This window comes from Chrysochloris asiatica, unplaced genomic scaffold (genome assembly GCF_000296735.1).
Source record: "Chrysochloris asiatica unplaced genomic scaffold, ChrAsi1.0 scaffold00010, whole genome shotgun sequence".
Classification (NCBI taxonomy): domain Eukaryota; kingdom Metazoa; phylum Chordata; class Mammalia; order Afrosoricida; family Chrysochloridae; genus Chrysochloris; species Chrysochloris asiatica.
Genome location: NW_006408528.1, coordinates 2,674,975 through 2,695,938, shown reverse-complemented (window position 1 = coordinate 2,695,938; position 20,964 = coordinate 2,674,975). Strand labels below are relative to the sequence as shown.

At 36.1% G+C, this 20,964-nt stretch overlaps 1 protein-coding gene across 1 annotated transcript in view; it reads right to left on the bottom strand.

Annotated features, from left to right (window-relative positions):
* VWDE (von Willebrand factor D and EGF domains) overlaps positions 1–20,964 on the bottom strand; it is a 125,156-nt gene that overhangs the window by 92,493 nt on the left and 11,699 nt on the right. The window contains exons 5-14 of the mRNA XM_006834386.1: positions 18,028–18,275; positions 17,313–17,402; positions 15,319–15,463; positions 10,039–10,256; positions 9,717–9,790; positions 8,175–8,445; positions 4,870–5,078; positions 3,755–4,719; positions 2,522–2,658; positions 1,242–1,397 (exon numbers count right to left, since the gene is read on the bottom strand). Of these exons, the coding sequence (XP_006834449.1) occupies positions 1,242–1,397; positions 2,522–2,658; positions 3,755–4,719; positions 4,870–5,078; positions 8,175–8,445; positions 9,717–9,790; positions 10,039–10,256; positions 15,319–15,463; positions 17,313–17,402; positions 18,028–18,275 (2,513 nt within the window). The remainder of the gene's footprint in view (positions 1–1,241; positions 1,398–2,521; positions 2,659–3,754; positions 4,720–4,869; positions 5,079–8,174; positions 8,446–9,716; positions 9,791–10,038; positions 10,257–15,318; positions 15,464–17,312; positions 17,403–18,027; positions 18,276–20,964) is intronic.

Below are 20,964 nucleotides of genomic sequence, written 5' to 3'. Positions count from 1 at the left end.
TCAGTTTAAATTTGCATATGAGTAATTGATGGTATTTTCCACAGTTTGCCCCTGGCCTTGTTTTCACTGATGATATGGAGCTTTTCCATCATCTCTTTCTGCAGATGTAGTCAATTTGATTTCTATGTGTTCCATCTGGTGAGGTGCATGTATATAGTCATCTCTTATGCTGTCTAAAGAAGGCATTTGAAATGAACAAATCATTGGCTTTGTTCTATCATGCGTTCTCCAGCATCATTTCTATCACTGAGGCCATATTTTCCCACCACTGATCCTCTTTGCTCCCAACCTTTACATTCCAATCACCAGTAATGAGCAATACATCTTGATTGCATGTTTGATCAATTTTAGATTGAAGAAGTTAATAGAATTCTTCTATTTCATCCTCACTGGCTTTAGTAATTGGTGCATAAATTTGAATAATAATGGTATTAACTCTGGGCTTCCCTGTAGGTGCATGGATATTATCCTATCACAAACAGTGTTGTACCTCATGACTGATCTGGATATGTTCTTTTTGACAATGAATGCAACACCATTCCTCTTCAGTTTGTCATTCCCAGCATAGTAAATCATGTGGCTGTCAGATTCAATATGGCCAATACCAATCCATTTCAGCTCACTAATGCCTAAAATATCGATGTTTATGCATTCCATTTCATTTTTGACAACTTTCAATTTTCCCAGATTCATACTTCGTACATTCCATGTTCCAATTTTCAATGGATGTTTACAGCAGTTTCTCTTCATTTTGAGTTGTGCCCCATCAGCAAATGAAGGTCCCGCAGGCTTTTCTCCCATGGGCTTTACTCCATTCGCATCATCACAGTCAACTCTACTTTGAGGAGGCAGCTCTTCCCCAGTTGCGTTTTGAGTGCTTTCCAACCTGAGGGGCTCATTTTCTAGCACTATATATGATAGTGTTTCTCTGCTATTCATAAGGTTTTCAGTGACTAATGATTTGGAAGTAGTTCGTCACTCTTTCATCCTAGTCTGTCTTTGTCTGGAAGCTCATCTGAAACCTGTCCACCATGGGTGACCCTCCTGGTATTTAAATACTGGTGGCACAGTTTTCCGAATCACAGCAACTCACATGCCACCACAGTATGTTGTACCACAATATAACAAACTGACAAACGAGTGTTCTTACACATATATAAATGTAGTTCTTACACATATACAAATAACTAAATTTAAACTTCTATAAAATATATGTATATAATTTTTTGAGGAGATGTTACCTTTATTTGCAATTTCACAATTGGTTTTCCACCCATCAGATCCATGGTATCAGACTGCTGTATATCAGCTGGCAGCTGACAAACAACGTTGCTACTATTTTGAAAAACAGTATTGGCATAGATGGGTTCTCCAAGGACCCATTCACTGCTATTATACTGAAGGCAGAATGAGAAAGCAATTAATCTCTGTTAAATTATAGAAACCTTTTACTTGTAATTTTATACAATCAAACTATAAAGTTAAAAATAAATGTCTGGCATAGTACATATAATAATAAACAGAAGTTACACTGACTGGTACTGAATTTAAGCCACCTAGGCTTAAAAGGAACCATCAGAAGATCCCAGAACTAACAAAAAAGGAAGAGCATGAGTAATGTGTGAGAGAAACAGTGATGGCAGAGGCAGTGGCATTGAGAAACAGAGCCACTTGGGAATTTAGGCCCATGGACTAAGTAAAGCTGAGTACCTACAGACAGGAGACTGGTTTCAAGAATGTGCCCTTTGGGCATTCACAAACTGGCTAAAAGAACTTTGTAACACCTACTTAAGCAGGCGGAGGCCAAGGGGCCACATGGTTGAGAGGATGAAAACAGGAGTGAGGCATGCCTGAAGTCAGGCAGACAACAGACCAGAGAACTGCTGCGTCCTGAGTTGGTTTTGATCCTGAATTGTATCCTGCTCACTTTTCTAATAAACCCCATAACTGTGAGTATTGTTATGAGCTCTGTGTGATCATTGCAGTGGATTATTGACCCCAGATGTGAAGCACAGAGTGCTGTGGGAGGAATGGTTGGTGTCAGAATTAGGTAAAGAAGGTTGTAGGGTAAAAGCATATCTAGCCTCTACTTCATAGAAATTGACCTTGTAAAAGTGAAATTTTCATAACTCTGTATCCTAAAATTCAGTGGCATATATCTTTACTAATGAAGAATGATATATTCTTTGTGTTTTTTATTTGTAAAGAAATAATATTATTTTACTTATGAAGCATGATATTTGTTTGATTACTTTCAAGAATAATTTCTTACCATTACTTAAAATAGTGAGCAATATACTTTAATTTATTTTAAAGACTTCAATAAAGTTAACCTTGAGTTAAGCAAAGTAATCATTTTGCTGTTCAGATCTGTGAGAAATTCTGTTAATCTTTTACGGTTATGTTGCTGATTGATATACCAAATTGATAGACAAACTTTTGTTGGACAAATTAATCGAAGAAAAATTAATCTGAATGATTTATAAAATTTAATTGTTTATCAATCCTATAATTCACATACCTGCAGTTTAGTGACTTCACATTTAATAGAGGATAATTCTTTGAAACCTAGACCAAAAACTCTCACCATCATGCAATTATATTTTTGAACATCACAAAACCCAGCATTCTCCAGTTCTGTAATTTCAGGAGCTTTGTCTTTGAGGGGGAAAAAAATGAAATAGGACATAGAAGTTTCATTAAAGTTTTAATAATATTTTGATGTCAATAAAGGACAAGTATTAATAAATTATTATTAGAATGGTCTATATTTTCATTTTGTCATTTTGGTTAATGCCATATAGATTAGTTGTAGGGAAAAAATTTGCAAAATACAATGTAGTTAACAAGAAAATATATTAAAAATGTTTAAATTCCTCTTTTAAATTTTAGAAAAAGTTTTCAAAATTTATGTTTTTGCCATTTTAGTATTCTTGATACATTGCAGTGCAAAATGGAGCTGAAAAATGGGCTAAGCGAACAGAGAAATTGGAGTCTGTCCAGTTACACTTTTTCAAAATGGGATAAAAAAAGACTTCCATAATTCACTTAACATTTCTTAATGAAACAGATAAAAGAACACATAGTAAATGCTAAAAAATAAAATACTTGATTCATTTTTATTTATTCAACCATGTTTTTTGATCACCTGCTATGTAATAATCACTAGAGAAACAGAACTGAACCAAACACCCAAAGTTTTCTGCTTTCCCAGGATTTGCATTCTAGTAGAGAGAGAGGCTATAAGCAAAATAAATAAGTAAAATATCCTGACTTGTTACATATTGATAACTATGGTGAAATGAAAGGCTTCACTGAAATGTCATTTGTTAACAGACTTAGAAAAGATAAGAGGAAGAGATATAGGGATATCTGGGGGAACATTTTTCCAGGTAGAGTGGCCAGCATGTGCAAAAGCACTGAGGTAAAGAAAACCAGGCACATTCACAGAACAGTAAGGAAACCGAAAGATCTGGACTGGAGTATGTGAGCGCAGCCGTAGCAGGGGATGAATTCAGAGACATATTGCATGCCAGATCATGTTTTATCTTCTAGGCTATTATAAGGACTTCAGCTTTCACTATATGTAACGTACATTTTTAGAAAGCTATTCATTTACTAATTAACAATTTTGGAGGGTTTTATTCTATATAATCTGAATAAATCCAATGATACCGAAGAAGAAATAAAGAATGAAAAATGTTCCATAATCAAATAGCATGCACAATATCAAAGTTTAAGGGTATTTACTTACCATACACATCACTGCAATCATAGGAACTAAAGCCTGGGAAACATGCACATCCCCATTCCATACACTGCCCATGGCCACTGCATAAATTAGGGCATTTCAATACCAACAGAATGTCTTCAATCAATTTGTCATATTCGACTGTGTTGTATTTTCCTTCTTCCCAAATCCTCTTTTCACATTCATTTTCTAAAAGGGCCAGACCTGCTTTTGCCCAGCTAAGATCATCTTTTAACTGTAGATCCTTAACACACATATCTATAACACTGTCTAACCTCTTGCCAAGAAAAGCACGACAGTGTCTTCCTATGCTGGAGTCGGCTAGAGTCTGGTGGCAGAGTTCAGAGGTATTGTGTTCGGTGAGACCAGAGGGTGTGGGCCAGGAATGGTCAAACTCTTGTTGGACATCATCAGCATGGTCCTCAGGGAAAAAATAGCTAAATTCATCTAGGTCAATTTGGCTGAGACTTTGCAAAGCAAACAAAGGAAGAAAGTCATAAAAGTTTTGCCGCTTCCATCTCTTTTGTGGATTCCACCCCATTTCTTGGATGTGGCTCCCCTGGTTCTGTGTGTGTGTCTCATGGTTCAAAGCTGTTGTATCTTGTATTTCATTTCTAGGAAGTGCTTGTAAATTTGAGTTCAATGTGCTTAGGTTTACATACTTTTGATCAGGAAGAAAGGAATTTAAATTATTTTCTTCTTCAGATAAATGTTTGTTCATATCTCTTAAAAAAGCTTCTGAATTAATATATTCAGAAGTGACATCTAATTCTGGTATCAAAGAAGAGAATCTGACATGTTTGAAGTCTTTACAATGTGAAACAATTTCTGATTGATAACCATTGTCCAGAAAATTAGAGGCCAGATGCAATGAAACAGTGTCCACCGAACAGCTACAATAGGATATTTTCTCAGGTGATGTCAGAGGAGTAGGCATTATATCAAACATGCTTTTCCCTGGTAAAATTCTTAAAGACAGAAAACAGAAAGAAATGGTTATTTGGACAAGAACCTTTCCCCTAGTAATGTGCTGTAAAAAAGCAGAGAATTTACTTGACACCCATTTTAAGTTTTTAAAATTAATACAATCATTAATGGAAAGCAATTTACTTTCTTACCTCCATTCATGAATAAAAGCAACAAGATTATTAAAAATTTGATCAATTTTGACCCCATTTTTATCATGAAAGTCATTTTCTGGGTTTCCATCAAAGGTGCCACAAAGTCCCAATGTATTTCTATAATCTGTACTAGGGGCCCTAATTGTTAAACTCATGCCCCATTCACTGAGGTCAGCACGGATAAAGGCTCCAGAAACAAACCAAATCTGAAACACAGAAACAACCAACACAGAAGTAAAGAATGTTTCAACAACAGTCAGTATAGATTAATGGTGTTGTTAAGTGCCATCAAGTCATTTCCAACTCATAGTGACCCTCTGTAGGGTTTCCGAGGAGCAGCATGTGACTTTGATCTCCAACCTTGCAGTTCAAACTGATTTTTCAGTCTAGTATTAATTCTACAAAATACTATTATTTTAAAAATACAAAACTCATATTTGTTTATCTGATTTAAAGACAAAATATAATATAAATTTTAAGAGTGTATGTCAAAATAATGGATGTTTGCATTTTGCTAGCTTAACATTTAATCTCCAAGTTCAACCTTTTATTGACAAACTGTTCACAACTCCATTATTTAATTTTAATAGATGTGAAATGTTTCATACAATTAAAATAGCTATAAATTTTGAGGGGAATGTTTGTCAAGTAATAGTTTTGGTAATAATTATTTAATATAGAATTGGATTCTCTATGTTGTTGTTGTTAGGTGACATCAACTCAATTCTGACTCAGAAATGCTCCCTTTCTAGTTCAAGAAGACTTAAGTAGAGCAATGGCTTCTAATACTATTTTTAAGTGCTACAGAGTTGGTTCCTACTCATAGCAATCCTGTGTACATCAGAATGAAACACTATCTATCCAGGCCTGCACCAGCCTCACAATTGTTGCTATGCTTAACTCCATAGTTGCAACCACTCTGTCAGTGCAGCTAGTTGAGGATCATCCTCTTTTTCATTTACCCTCCACTTTACCAAGCTTGATGTCGTCCTTCTCCAGGGACTGGTCTCTCCTGATAACATGTCAAAAATACTGTCTCTATCTGTATAGAAATATAATTCCAGAACAACTGATTTGCCTATGGTTAGTAAGCATTCTCTTGCAAATAAAATCAGAAGAAAGATTATGACTGGAAGATTGCTTGGTGAATGGAGAATCAGAGTAAGGGAAGTTTGCTGGATGAGCCTCTGTTATTTGACTAACATACACCTCATCCACTATAGGAATAACCCCTCCCCTTTTCCAGTGACTTGGATTTACCTACAGTGAAACTCTCCTTCCAAACCCACTAAAGATAGATTTCTGGTGTTTACTCCTTAGACTTTCCTTTTTAAGTCTAATTTTTTTAAATTTGAAAATAGGTTGTCCCTTTATTTTCTGCAGAGATGTATGCTATGGGCTCTTAATAGAAAATTTATTTTTACAAGCAATTAAACTTCACATTTCTACCCAACATGAAGTGCATGTCATTCAAAAACCTCTCCTATGTTTCATGAATATCTTTGCCTGTCAATAAATACACACCATCTCCACCATTTTAAAAGGAGCGCTACAGGTGCAGTAGGTAAGCAATGCACTCTTAACCACAAGGTTGATGGTTCAAACCCATCCGTTTTTCTGTGGCAGAAAGAAAAACTCTATCTCTGGGTGTCTCTCTCTCCATATATATGCTTATATGTATTGTTACTGTTGTTAAGTGTCATCAAGTCAGTTTCCACACATAGCGACCCTATATAGGGTTTCTAGTTGGGCTGCTAACTTCCAGGTCAGCAGTTCGAAACTACCAGCCATTCCACAAAAGAAAGATGTAGCTGTGTTGTTCCATAAAGATTTATAGCCTTGGAAACCCTATGCTGGATTGCTATGAATCAGAACCAACTCCATGGCACACCACCACAACTACCACCATAGGGTTTCTAAGGAGTGACTAGTGTGGGTTTGAACAGTTGACCTTGCAATTAGCAGTCCAGCGCATATCCTATAGCACCACACCAGGATTTGTTCTTTATGTATATATATAGTCCTGGTGTGGCGCTGTGGGCTAATGTGCTGGACTGCAAAGTCGATTTGAACTGCAAGGTTGGCAGTTCAAGCTCACCAGCTGCTCCTTGGAAACACTATATAGAGTCACTATGGGTCGGAATTGACTCAACAACAAACAACAATATATACACACACAGAGAGACCTTTTAAGCTCCCTAATGTGTTGTGTGTACATGTGTGTGTTTATATATATCAAGAGAGAGAACCCTAATGACACAATGGGTTCAGTGTTTGGCTGTTAACCAAAAGGTTGGTGGTTCAAATGGACCAGTTAATCTATGAAAGAAAGATAAGGATGTCTACTCTGATAAAGATTTACAGTCTGAGAAATCCTACATGAAGCTCTGTTCTGCAGGGTTGTTATGAGGTTGTTTCTGGCAGTGCTTCTTCCAAGCTAGGTTTGTTTGTTCTTCTGATTTGCACTCCTAGCCACAAGGTTGATGGTTCAAACCCATCAGTTTTTCTGTGGGAGAAAGAAGAGGCTGTCTTCATCAGTAAGCATTTTAAGTCCTCTTCACCCTCAGCAAAATATTTCAGAATGCAATCTAGAAAAACTAACAATTTCTATTAGTGACAATATTGTATAAGCGATTTGAAACCCTGAACTGCCACTAAAGTGGAGAATTAAAATTTCCATAAATGTTAGCTAGAATTTAGGTAGAAATACCATCATTCTTTTGACCTACATTCTTTGATTTCTAATGAGTTTAAATGATTTTAACATTGTTTCTGTTTTATTTGTATTTTTGGATGTATTTTTCAGTTTTGTTTCTTTGTGAATTTACCAATTTTATTATTTACTCATTCTACATGGAGTGCTAATTTATATGTTATGTATAATATATCATTATGTATAAAGGTATTTTTTCATATTATCATATGCTTTATATGTTGCAAATTATTTTCTGAAATTTTGATTTGCATTTGGTTTTTAGTCATGGACTTTTACAAAATACATAGTCACATATATGTTATCTTTAAAAATTATTAGTCATCTCAATGGTATAAAAATATTCACTTCCACTTTTTAGTGGTTTCATTTATATTTTAATTTTATTCACCTAGAAAATAAGTTAGGGATATAAATAGTTAGCTCACATTAATGAAGCAGTTCCACACTTACTTACTCTATTATCTTGAAAATCTAATATTGGAACCCCAAAACTACTAATTTATTAGAGATGAATAGCCATTTAAATTTTTATTTTAATTATAGAGAAAAAGGAGAAATACTTTTAATAGTAAAGAATCATACATACTGTGACTTTTCTTCCTAAGTAAGCTTCAGTTATCTTGATGTTGTTAGTCCCATCTTGACTCTTTACAAATAAATATGGCTGTGATTCATGTAGTTGACCACTGCACATATCAAAAGTAACGACATCACCTCCTTCCTTGGCAACAAATCCGCAGTTACATGACACAGGATAGCGAAAACTTCCACAGACCCATTGACGTACGTGGACTTCAAAATCACGAGATGTGCTCTTATAGAGCACAAATGTCCCAGTCTTGAAATTATCATAATCTCTATCATCAACAAAAGTCAACTGCATTAAGAACAGGTATACATATCACAATACTAGATCTTCCACAAAAACATGTATTAGTAAATATATTGATAGGCATTTAATATATTTTGATGGAAGAATAAAATACCTAAATTTCCAATCATCCTTTTATGACCATTTAGTTGGGTAGAACTGAATAAAAGAAAGCAGTGATAAACACCTAAATCGCTCCCATTATTCCTTCCCTCCATTACCTGGTCTCTAAAGGAAGACAGGCTTGCTGAAAACTCTCCTTCCCATGTGCTTTTGGCTTTCTCTTTCACCTTCTTCAAGTCTTTGCTCAAATGTCATTGTTACATTCTGACTTTTTCTAACCCCTTATTTTAATATAATGTGCAAGCCCTAATTCCAGCTCTCCCTTTTTCACCTCTGCTTTACTTTTCCTCATAGTATACATCTTCATCAGTTATACTAAATATTTTCTTTATTAATCATGTTTATACCTCTCTTCACCTATTGAAAGCTATGGTCAGAAAATGTTTTATTTATGGCCATACTCCAACACTTAGAACATGGTTTAATACTTACTTGCTGAAAATTAATCTTGTCTAATTGAATTGCATTAAATAAACTGTCACATTACTTGGTAGAGTTGATGACTAATGCTCTCATTGCCAACCCAAAAGTTAGAGGTTTGAGTCCACCAGGGGCACCTCATAAAAAAGGTCTAGTGACCTACTTCTGTCAAATTGGCCACTGAACACATTATGCGGCACAATTCTTTCCTGACACATGGGTTGCTTTGCTTCAGAATCAGGTCAACATGGTAACTAACGTTGTTTTGTTTGTTTGGTTTTTTTCGTGTATGTATTTTTTTTTTTTTAAGTCAAATTTTAATGTGCTAGCTTAATCATCTTGCCTAACCCTTAAAGCTTGTTTCAATGTCATGTAGAAACAGAACTCAGTACATAACACTAAAGTAAATAATCTAATCATCATAAAAAATAAACGATCAAGCAAAGATGACCTCTGCATTTGTAATAATCTTCATTTTTATAAATTCAGCCTCACAAGTCCATATTTCTACTAAGGAATAAGTTTCAAGGCAAAAATTTCTATACAAATAAATGACTTTTGGAAACACACCTGAACAAATCATCCATATATGCCTTTACTTTGCAATTATTTGGTGGACGAAAAAAATTATTTTTAAAAACTGCACGGTATTTAAAGCAAAACCACAACAAAGACCAAAATAAAAACTACTGAAAGAAATTCTCAGAAAATTACCTGCCATCAAATGTAATTATATGAGGGTCAGTAAATGAGTAGCAGTAAGCACTTGGGACATCTTTTACTCTGATCTTAAAAGGAAATAAATTTTCAGTAAATATTTTCATTAATTATTATTTAATGATATGCAATAAATTGTTTAGCAATCTAAATACATTTAGATTAATTATCATTTCACCCGTTGTCGAAATTGAATCATTTTAAAAAATAGCAATTTTTACCAACTAATTTTAAAATGTAAACTTTATGAGATATGCTGATAAAATACATGTATCTTTTTGAAGCTTCATTTATTAAGATGCATTTATAATTTGCCAACCTGGATGCTGTCTGGAATGTAGCTGTTCCACAGGAAGTCCTCACTGACTATAGGATCCACCAGAACGTTCGTAATTCTATCTCCATCTTGAGAAAAATCTGTTATAGCAGTGTAGTACACAACAGCGTGGCTACAGGTTTCATTATCACAGGATGATGTCCGATGAAGATCCACGTGACAGGAAGAGAGTGCCAAATTTAAGCCTCGCTGTTCTTTACCTATTTTAATGAAAACCTGCATTAAAAATTTTCCTAAGGAAATGTACTAACAAAAGCATTTAATAGCCCAGTCAACATGGGACACTGAATTGAGAGTTTATTCTTAAATGATTTTCTCTTTAAAAAAATATGATGGTGTGATGAATTACAATAGTCACAATGGTAAAGGACTAAAAGGGGGGAGTAGTTAATTCCAGTAGTTAATTCCAGTAATAGAGGACCCTAGGACCATCAAGGGAGAAGAGCATGAACAGGAGGTGGGACCCTATCCAGAGAAGCAGCACCACCAGAGATGGAGGCAGAGATGGGGACATGGAGAGACGGAGCAGCTGAAGATTCTAGATTCATGGAAAGAGAGGGACTGAGAGCTGGCAGCCAGCAGGCAGACTTGTAGAATGTGCCCTTTGGTGGTGTAAATTATTATATATATTGTGTGTTTTAAAAAAAAAGAGCTAAAATGAATAGAAATACTGATATTGATGGTACATAGAGGGGATTATAATCATTGTAATAAAACAAAGCATATGATTTGTTGAATGTAAAACTGATGATCTGCCCTGTAAACTTTCACTCAGTTCACAATAAAACATGCATTAAGTCCTGTGTGGCACTACGGGTTAATGCACTGGACTGCTCGGTTGGTTTGAATGTAAGGTCAGTGGTTCAAGCTCATCATCTGCGCCTCGGAAACCCTATACACAAGGTCCTATGAATCAGAACTGCCTTGACAGTACTTAATGACAACAACAACAGGGCCAAATCTTAGGATGAAAAAGAATATAATTTTGATGTTAGTGCTGGAATTAGGATTCTTTTTTTCACAGAAACAGGGTGCATTTTGTTTATTGTTTTTGCATTGTTTGCAGGTGATTATAGATTTATTCATGTAAAGAGAACAGAATATTTTTGTATGCTGTTAAGTGCCTACAAGTCAGTTTCAAGTCATAGCGAACCTGTATAGGGTTTCCAAGGAATAGCTGGTTCATTTGAACCGCCAAACTTATGGTTCAAATAACCTTCTGGTCCAGTGTTTATCACACAGAGCCATACCAGGACTATATTGAAGTTGATTAATTATTTTGACGATAACAAATAATGTAAAAACATTGATTTTGTTTAGACAAATATTGCCATCGATATTTTTTAATTAACATTTCAAATTTTCTCTTTTTTTAAAAAAAGTTTTTATTGTGAATTGAGTGGTAGTTTACATGGGAGAAAGTGGGTTTTACACTCACCCCATGGCATATTGTCTCATTGCAATGATTACAATTCTCTCCGTGAATCAGCATTCAAAAATATCTGCTTTTATTCCCTCCGAGGTTTTTTTTGGATGTACACAAAAACAGTCAGGGATATATATAATCATTTAAAGAACCAACGGGCACATTCCGCAAGCCTGCTTCCTGGCCGCCAGCACACAGTCTTTCTCTTTCCATAAAGCTGCAGCTTGGCCTAAAACTCTGCTTCTGCTGCTCTGAAGAGACAGTTGGACTTCTTATAAAATTTAAACTTCTTGCAACCCAAAGGGCTCATGGGTCAACATTTCAGCTAGTGTGAGGGATTGTTTGTTAAAAGATGTTTATTGAGAACGTTTGCTGTGGCTTGTTAAAAGAATGTTTTGATCAACATACTCTTAGAGGTTAGAAATACAAATGATAATGCCAAGAAGGATTGTAGTTTAACAATCTCCTTGTAACTCTTTGTCATGTAATTCCACCCATGTAACCCTTTGTTTACTCCATCAACAAAAATTTCTCTTTCACAATTTGAACGGTATATTTTGTTGTTGTTGTGACCCTGTATAGGGTTTCCTAGGAGCAGCTGGTGAGCTTGAACTGCCGACTTCGCAGTTCAAAAGGCTTTGCAGTCTGGTGCATTAACCCACAGTGCCACATACTTGAACAGTATAGAACCTGCCTTAGTTCTGGTGCCTTATAATTCACAAATCTCTCTACCACTCAATAAAACTCTGTTTTTACCACTAAGAGAATGTGAGACTAGTACTTTGCTAAGACATTTCTAGGTAATCACAAAGGAATCTGAAGGTGGATTTGCTTCTGTCACTTCCAGGATGCTGGGGATTCAAACCAACAGTACCAGACTGAGTCACTTTGGAGCCCTCTCTCTTTACAACAGATTCAGAACTTACGGTAAAGTAAACCTCTCAGATCTGAACTCTACTTTCTTTACACAGAAGCTCTCTAAATATCACAGTAAGATTTGTCTTTCTCTTTCCTTCCTGTTTTTATAAAATAGAAAGTTTCATAAAGTTCTTTCGGATTTTGGGTTATTCCCTAAGAATCTCAGGGATGTTTGCTGGATCTGAGAAACTGAAAATTCTGACCTTCCAAAGCTAACTTTATGCTGTCTTTGAGAGCATGAGAAATACCAGATGTAAGAGTAGTGCTGAGCCTCCTTCAGGAATTCCCACTCATTACATGAATAAGCATTTGGTTCTTTGATATGCTCTTGTCTGACTGCTTGGTAATGATAAGTAAATACTCTGCATAAACTTTGCTCTTTCTAAAGTTAAATGCTCTGTTCAATAAGCTAGAAAATAAAGGTTCTCATTTTAAGAAACTCCAAAAGGAACCTTTTTTAGATTGGTATCTTGAAGCTCCTCAAAGACATCAAAATAACAAAATAACTTCTCTGCAAGTGACTCAAACAGAATAAAGAATTGCTAAATCAGAGATCTCTATGCTTAAACTCCCTGCAGTTCCCTTGGTTCCTGTCTGCAGCTGCTGCTTCATACCCTCCTTTACCTTCTTCTTGTTGTTAAGCGTCATTGGGTAGGTTCCGATCCAGAGCGACACTGCATAGGGTTTCCGAGGAGGGACTCTTGAGCTTGAACCTCTAACTTTGTGGTTCAAACCAGCTTTGCAGTCCAGTGCATTAACCCACAGTGGCACACTAGGTCTGGAAACACTGCCTGCACTTCCTTTCTTCCCTGAAGAATCTGCCAAAGATTCAAAGCCATAAAGGCCAAAGCCAATCTCCCAAGCCCTTTTCTGAAATGCCTTTTAAGATTCACCCTGTGGAATCTGGAATGAATCCTAGAGAAAATCCAAAGAATACTATTTCTTTTACTCGCTAGACCCATACACAATTACATGTTGTGGTTGTTAAGTGTGGTAGAGTAGGTTCCGATTCATAGCTACTCTGTATTGGAGTGGTCGGTGAGTTTGAACCACCAACATTGTTGTTCAAATCGACCTTGTGGTTCATTGCTTTATCTTGCAGTGCCAGACCAGGACTACAAAGCATTGTTAAATATTTTCTAAAACTGCATTAAAATTCTTACGAATCTGCTAAATAATTTAAAGTCATTATTGAAGCTCATCAGCTTGGGTTGCCTGATTTATATTAATTAATCCATATGTTAGTTGGCCCTGGGGAAACCAAATTATGATTATAATATGCTGAGTAGAAACATCCCCAAGATAGCTTCTGCTTGGATACTAGCAAAACAGAGGAAAACCTTCTGCAAAGGCTCGAAATAGGAGCCAAAAATTCCATAAAGCAATCGCTAAGAAATTAGAGGAAATAACCTTGCTTTCGCAGCTGCTAAATTGGCTGCTTCCCAAATTATTGTTACAATAAAGGAGCTTATAAAGGGGTCCCTAGAAGAAACCATACAGAACTATTCCTATAAAATAACTAGTATTTTTGAACTCACCAAAAGAAAGCTCTTTTTTACTGGCAAGTAACGTAGGCAAATTAAATTAAGATACGGAAAATGTCAGACCGGTACCAAGACCATATCACTGCTTGCCTTCTCATAGTCTACCATATCTTTGTGAGTATTTCAGCTACCTCTACATGTCTGTGTCGGTGAGGTATACGTAGTCATGCATTATAACAGCTATTACTGTTAAGTGTCTTTGTGTCGGTTCTTACTCATAGCCACTCTGTGTGTGGTTCCTAGTCAGAGCAACCCTGTATGTGGTTTCTGAGACTTCAACTCTTCAATGGAGCACAAAGCCTCATCTTTCTCCCACAGAGTGATGGATGGGCTTAAACTGAGGACCTTGTAGTTTGTAGTCCAGTGCTTATCATGGGGCCACAGTGTTCCCCAACATCTATCTAATGAGTAATCTAAATAATCTGAAAACAAAGATCCCAATCATAAACTTACATTAAGGAAACACCCTGAAAAATGAATGGTAAGATCTATAAACTGAAAAATTTAACGTAATTTATTATATTACCCTTAATGGGAATGATTTGGAAAGCCTGAAAGAGTAGTTTATTCCTCAATCCATGAAGACAAAGCAATGAGTAAAATAAAGAATAGGAAGACGGCATAAAGGGAGAGAAGCAGGCTTTGGAGAAGGAGGAGAAAGTGGCTGTTCACTGAATTACTATTGTTGTCATTGCTATTGTTGTATATCATCTAGTCAATTCTGACTCACAGCAACCCTACAAGACAGGGTTTCCTAGGCTTAGAGGCCAAGATGACCAAACTTGGTCTCTTATACTTTGGACATATTGTCAGACGGGACCAGTTTCTGGAGAAGGATATGTTTGGTAACGTGGACGGTCAGAGAAAAAGAGGAAGACCTCCAACGAGCTGGGACTGGCCAAGGGGCAGCATCAATGGACTCAAGAGTGCCAACAGTAGTGAGGTTGGCCCAGGATTGGGCAGTGTTTCGTTCTGCTGTGCATAAGGTCACTATGTACCGGTACCAACTCAATGACACCTAACAACAACAACAAATGTTTATGGGAACAGATGATCAGGTATTTTCTTCCACAGAACAACTGGTGAGTTCGAACTGCTGACCTTTCAATTAGCAGCCAAGTGCTTAACTATTGTGCCACCAGGGTTTGTAGAATTGTTTTCCTTTATACATTAAGCCCAGATAGATAAATGTGAATTGCTCTGACAATCATACATTTAACACAGTATTATTAATATGAGTCAGCTATAATCTGAGGGGAAAAAACATGAACTATGAGTAATTATATGCACAAATTCCATTGACATTTTCTAGAAGGGAAAGAATCATTATTATTTTAGAACTAATAATACAATTAAATAAATTCAGAATATTACCTTGATCAACAGTTTTCAGTGTTAATGAGATTTTGCATTCTTGATCGAGCTCATTGAATTCAGAACAAACAACAGGAATGGTGCTTTGTATTCTCAACTGGTATTCTTTCCCATCTTCTGAAATGGTGCTCATTTCAGGATGTAACTGATATAAATACATATGTATAGTGCAGTTATGGTAAAATATAACTTATTTTTTATATAATACATTAAAAGGCAGTTTTTTCAACAATTCATCTTTTGCTAAATGAGTTGGTAGTGAACACTGGAATATTTTAATTAAACAAGACAAATTAAAATTAAACTTATAGAAATATGAGCAATACACAGAAGAGTATTGATACAGCTACACTGCTGTGGGTTCACCCCCAACTTGATTTTCCAACACATAGTGGAGAAGTCGCATCCGAATCTGACTGTGGTAGGCAGTGGAGAAATGTTTTGCTAATATTTACTAACTCACACCATCAATGGGTGTTTATTCTTAGGGATTATTACTTGGCAACTCAATTAGACATTAAATCTTTTTTTTTTTTTTAATTGTAAATCAAATTTTTGTTGTTACCTGAAATATCTCAACTCTCACCTTATTTCCTGGACTCCGTTTTCCACAGCTGGGTTTATCTAGAACTGCATTTTAGGACAGACCCTATCCCAGTTCACAGACCAATTCTAATTTGAGATAGGAATTTTGTATAGAGTCTTGGTTCTTGGCTAGTCCTCCCTACAGCTGTATTTTAGAACTGAACATTCTTCTTAGGTGTCCTGCTGTGACATTGTAGAATAAGCACTGGACTGTTAACTGTGAGGTCAGTGGTTCAAATCTACCAGCTGCTCCTCAGAAACCTATACAGGCTCACTATGAGTCGAAACCTACTTCGCATCACTTAACAGCAAAAAAATTGTATTTTAACCAACTGAAATAAGTACCTGAGGATTGACTACTAGCCCTGGCATTGTTTGTTAACCAAATACCTACCAATGTAGGTAAAAGGACTCCTGTGTTCCCCAGGTCCAGCGTTCTGTTCCCCTACATTGCCACTGTGGTTACACTATTCTGACAAAGTAGTTCCCCACCCCACTGAATTTACAGTATTCTGAGAATCTAGTTCCTCAACCCTCTGATTCCACTCTTCTGACATTGTAGTCCACTTTCTCACTCCTTTCCCTAGTCCCTGTTGTGTAAACATGGACTTGACTCAGGAACAGGCTTTATCTATTCTTGAGTCATAGTCTTACTCAAACTATTAAATACACATCTTGTCCTTGGCCTAGGAATGAGGCAGGTCAAACTCCAGTCCTGTTCCTGAGAATTTCCAGGGCACAGTGCTTGCCTACTGGGATCTCTTGGTACTACCCCATTCCTTACACTACACCTGGATTCCCCATCACCTGTACTCATCTGATGGATCAGCTCATCAGTTAGTGTCATCTCTGCCATCCTCAGGTTCCATCACCCTGTGTCAATTCTATTCTAGTGAGAAGCGCTAGTACATGACTCAGTGCTTGTCTTCCCAAATGTGCAATAGCTAAATTTGAACACACTGGTAGCACAGTGGTTACGAGTCAGGCTGCTAACCTCAAGGTCAGCAGATCAAAACTACCATCTATTCCTTGGGAGAAAGATGAGGCTTTCTGCTCTTGGAAACCCTATTCAGGGTTGCTATGAGTCAGAACTGATTCCAAGGCACATAGCCACCACCACCACCAGTTTTTAGTTACATGGTAGAATAAATTATAGGAATAGAGCTTTGTGTGGTTCTAATTTAAGATACTTCTGAAATCATCCAAGTATATTTCAACTACAGTTTATTAATAAGGGCAGTCAGGCTTAGTGTGTATTAGGGTTATCTGGGTTATTTTTTAAAAATAGATCCCTGGGTCTCAACATTTTGGATTCAGTCTTATGTTGAGGGCTTGCTAGCATCACACATCACAGTTTTGAAAACAAAGCCATAGAGAAAATAATCTTGATCATTCCCATTGCTACATACCTTAATGCCTGCAAAAAATTCTTGGCTTTCCACGGCTAAACTTTGTACATGTGGTTTCTCCAAGAAAAAGACAGAAGCACTACAAAATATCTATAAATAGAGGTAACAAATAATCACTTCGTAATACAATAGGGGAGAAAATGTGTAGCATTATCCTCAAATACCTAAATTCAATTCTTGATGCATACCACACTAAATAACTTTAAAAATTGCTTGAAACCCATGGAAAACTCTATCAGTATAATGTATGAGGGGTCTTCAAAACCTTTGTGGAAAAATTTCGTTATCTTTTAATTCCATTTGCCGTGAAGATTTTAAAGTCTCTCATGTGACTTATTTAACACTCAAATTAAAGCAGAGTGTTTTAAATGTATCTATAAAGAGATAAAAAGTATTATCGTCTTTGAAACTATTTAAAACCTTTTCTAGAATAAGAGTGTATCCTTTAAAACCATATAGAATTATAAGGAATCATCAACTACAATCAAGTGATCTAACAAAACTGATACTCATAGTTCTAAGATTTCTGACTCACCCCATTAGCATTGGAATTAGCACAATTGCCAAGGAAAAAGAGAAAAAAGGAAAATATTAGTGTTTTTATATTCTGGGTACAAAAACTATAATTATGATATGAAAAAAAAAAAAACCACTCATTTGTTAAAATTGATACATTGATGAAAAGAATAGATAGTCAGCTTGTTTTTAAACATACCTTGTCCCCAAGCCTGAGATTTATGCCATCAAGTTCTAAAAGAGAGAACGCCTGAACTGTGGTCTCTTGTTTCAGCTCCTCTTTGAATTGTTGAGAAGAAAGCCTAGACCAGGTTATGAGAAATCCCACAGAGTCATCTGTAGGAGAAACATCAAAGGCACATCTACAGAAAAGCCTGGACTCAATCAATTCTACCACCACCTCAGGCCTTCCTGGAAGTGTTGGTGGCAATGAAGCAGACAGCTGACCTGGTGGGAGAAAAGGCATCATTTTTAGTTGAGCATCTAAAATAAATATGGAGACTAGCTAACAGTAAAAGCAGATGAAAACAGTAATTTGGAGATTTACATTAAGGATTGTTGTTGGTGTTAAATGACATCGAGTCAGTTCCAACTCATAGCGACCCTGTATAGGGTTTCCAAGGAGCAGCTGGTGAGTTTGAACCACCAACCTTGAAGTTCAAACCAATTTTCTGGTCAAGTGCTTATCTTGAAGAGCAGAGATGTCAGCTTGAGGACTAGGGTGCGCCTGACCCAGGCCATTGTGTTTTCAATAGCCTCATATGGATGCGAAAGCTGGACAGTGAATAAAGAGGATCGTAGAAGAATTGATGCCTTTGAGTTGTGGTGTTGGAGGAGAATACTGAGGGTGCCATGGACTGCCAAAAGAACCAATAGATCTGTTTTGGAAGAAGTGCAGCCAGAGTGCTCCTTGGAGGCCAGGATGGCTAAGCTTCGTCTCTCCTACTTTGGACATGTAGTCCGGAGGAAACAATCGTTGGAGAGGGATGTCATGCTGGGTAGGGTGGAGGGTCAGAGAAAAAGAGGAAGACCTCCAACGAGATGGATCGGCCAGGTGGCATCATTGATGGACTCGGGGGTGGCAGCGGTGGTGAGGTTGGCCCAGGATCGAACATTGTTTCGTTCTGCTGTGCATGGAGTCGCTATGAGTCGGTTCCGACTCGATGGCACCTGACAACAACAACAACAACACACCAGGACTCCATATATCAAGGAAATGTGAAAGAAATTAAGAAAAATAACTATTGTCTAGCTATCAACAAAGTAGAACATATCTTATTCTGACCCACAGTCACCCAAATACTGATAGTATACTAAGTCAACATCTCCTCAAGCTTATATTAATACATTTTGAACATGTTTACCATTGAAGGAGCTAGCTCTTTGAGTAATTATGTTTTCTAAAGGATGAAATAAAAAATTTAAAGTAAAGTTTTATATATTATCACTTCAGGTTATAAAGAAAAAGAGTCCTTGGAAAGTAAAATCAAATGACTTATGATTTTACTTGTCATTTTCACTAATACTCTGGAACAGAAGAGGTGTTTATTGCAGGAATGATTATACCGTTTTAGTGAAATATAGCAAATACTGTATTGTTTTCATTTTCTGGAAGTTAAAAAGAGCTAGATGCTTTTTTTCAGAAATTCCTAGAGAAATTTCCCAGTTTTTAATTTCTGGGAATTTGTTAATAACTCAATCAGGGAACGAGAAATACCTCTAAGTGAGTTTTTGTTCTGTTTCACACATGGCGGGAAGGACTAAGATAACTTTTATAAAATTAAGGTTTAAAAGTATTTTTAAATTTGCTTGAAATTTTTATTATGCATAAAGTAATTTTATGACAATCACAAAATTAGCTTTTCTGCCCTGTCATGTTTGTTTTATTGTTGTTAAGTGGCGTCAAATGGGTTCTGACTCATAGTGACCTTGTTGTATAGGGTTTCTAAGGACCGGCTGGTTGGTTAGAACCACCCCGTCACATAGATTGTGGAAAAATTCAGTAAACTGAGAAAAAGTGGTTCCTGACAATTTAAATTTTTGAATCAATTATCCTAAAAGGTATAATCTCTCTTTTTAAATTTATCATTGCTTGAAGCAATGTACACTTAAAAAAATAATACACTTAAAATATGTTTCAAAAACAGTGTCATAAATTAATTATAACCTCTTTGTGTCTTCTAATATTAACACATGCTTAGTAGTATGATTTCTATTTTATCAAGAAGCAATCTGTTGATGCTTGACACAATATTTCCATTCTAATGTTATATCCCCAAACTGTGTATGATTTTGTATAGCAGTTTTTCTTCAATTCATTACATAAAAATACCTAAAAGCAAAACATGTAGCTGAGATTTACTGTTTATTAAAGGAGGAGAGTGGACTTTGCTATAATATATGTACATCATAAAACACACCCCTACCTACTGTAATGGATTGGATTGTTGTACCCCACAGCATATTGTCAATCCTAGCCTATATACCTGTAGTACTGGTGGCCCTGCAGGATAGTGCTCTGGACCAAAAGGTCGGTTCGAACTGCAAAGTCGACAGTTCAAACTCACGAACTACTCCTCAGAAACCTTATATAGGGTTGCTATGAGTTGGAACTGACTCAAAGGCACTTAACAATAACAACTATGTACAATAAACAATATTTAGTGGTACTATAATTAATGATATTGCTTAAATATTTTAAGAACTTAAATTGCAGGGTATAAATAAGCAAAGAATTTCAAAAAGAATAGCTTGTGTAAAGAATACTAGAAAAGGAGGCTGGAAAAATCCATTTACAATTGGAATAGGTCATGGTAATGCAACTCAGTGATTTATTTAAAGAATTATTAGAATAAGAGTATTTCTCAACAGTTGAAATAATATTTACCCATTTCAAAGAGATAGAAAAGAATAGAAATTTTAAAAAGAGAAAACTCATGGCCCATTAGCATTTTAGGTAGGTGTTCATTCTTCAAGACTTATTTGACAATGAAAGCATTTCTAGAAAACAAAAAGGAGATTGTACTGTACATATAATCTGATTTCTAAACTACAGTGTAACATGAATATTGGCTAATAACAAAGATGTATTACAACAGGTTAATTGTATTTACAGGGTATTTCACCATTATTGATA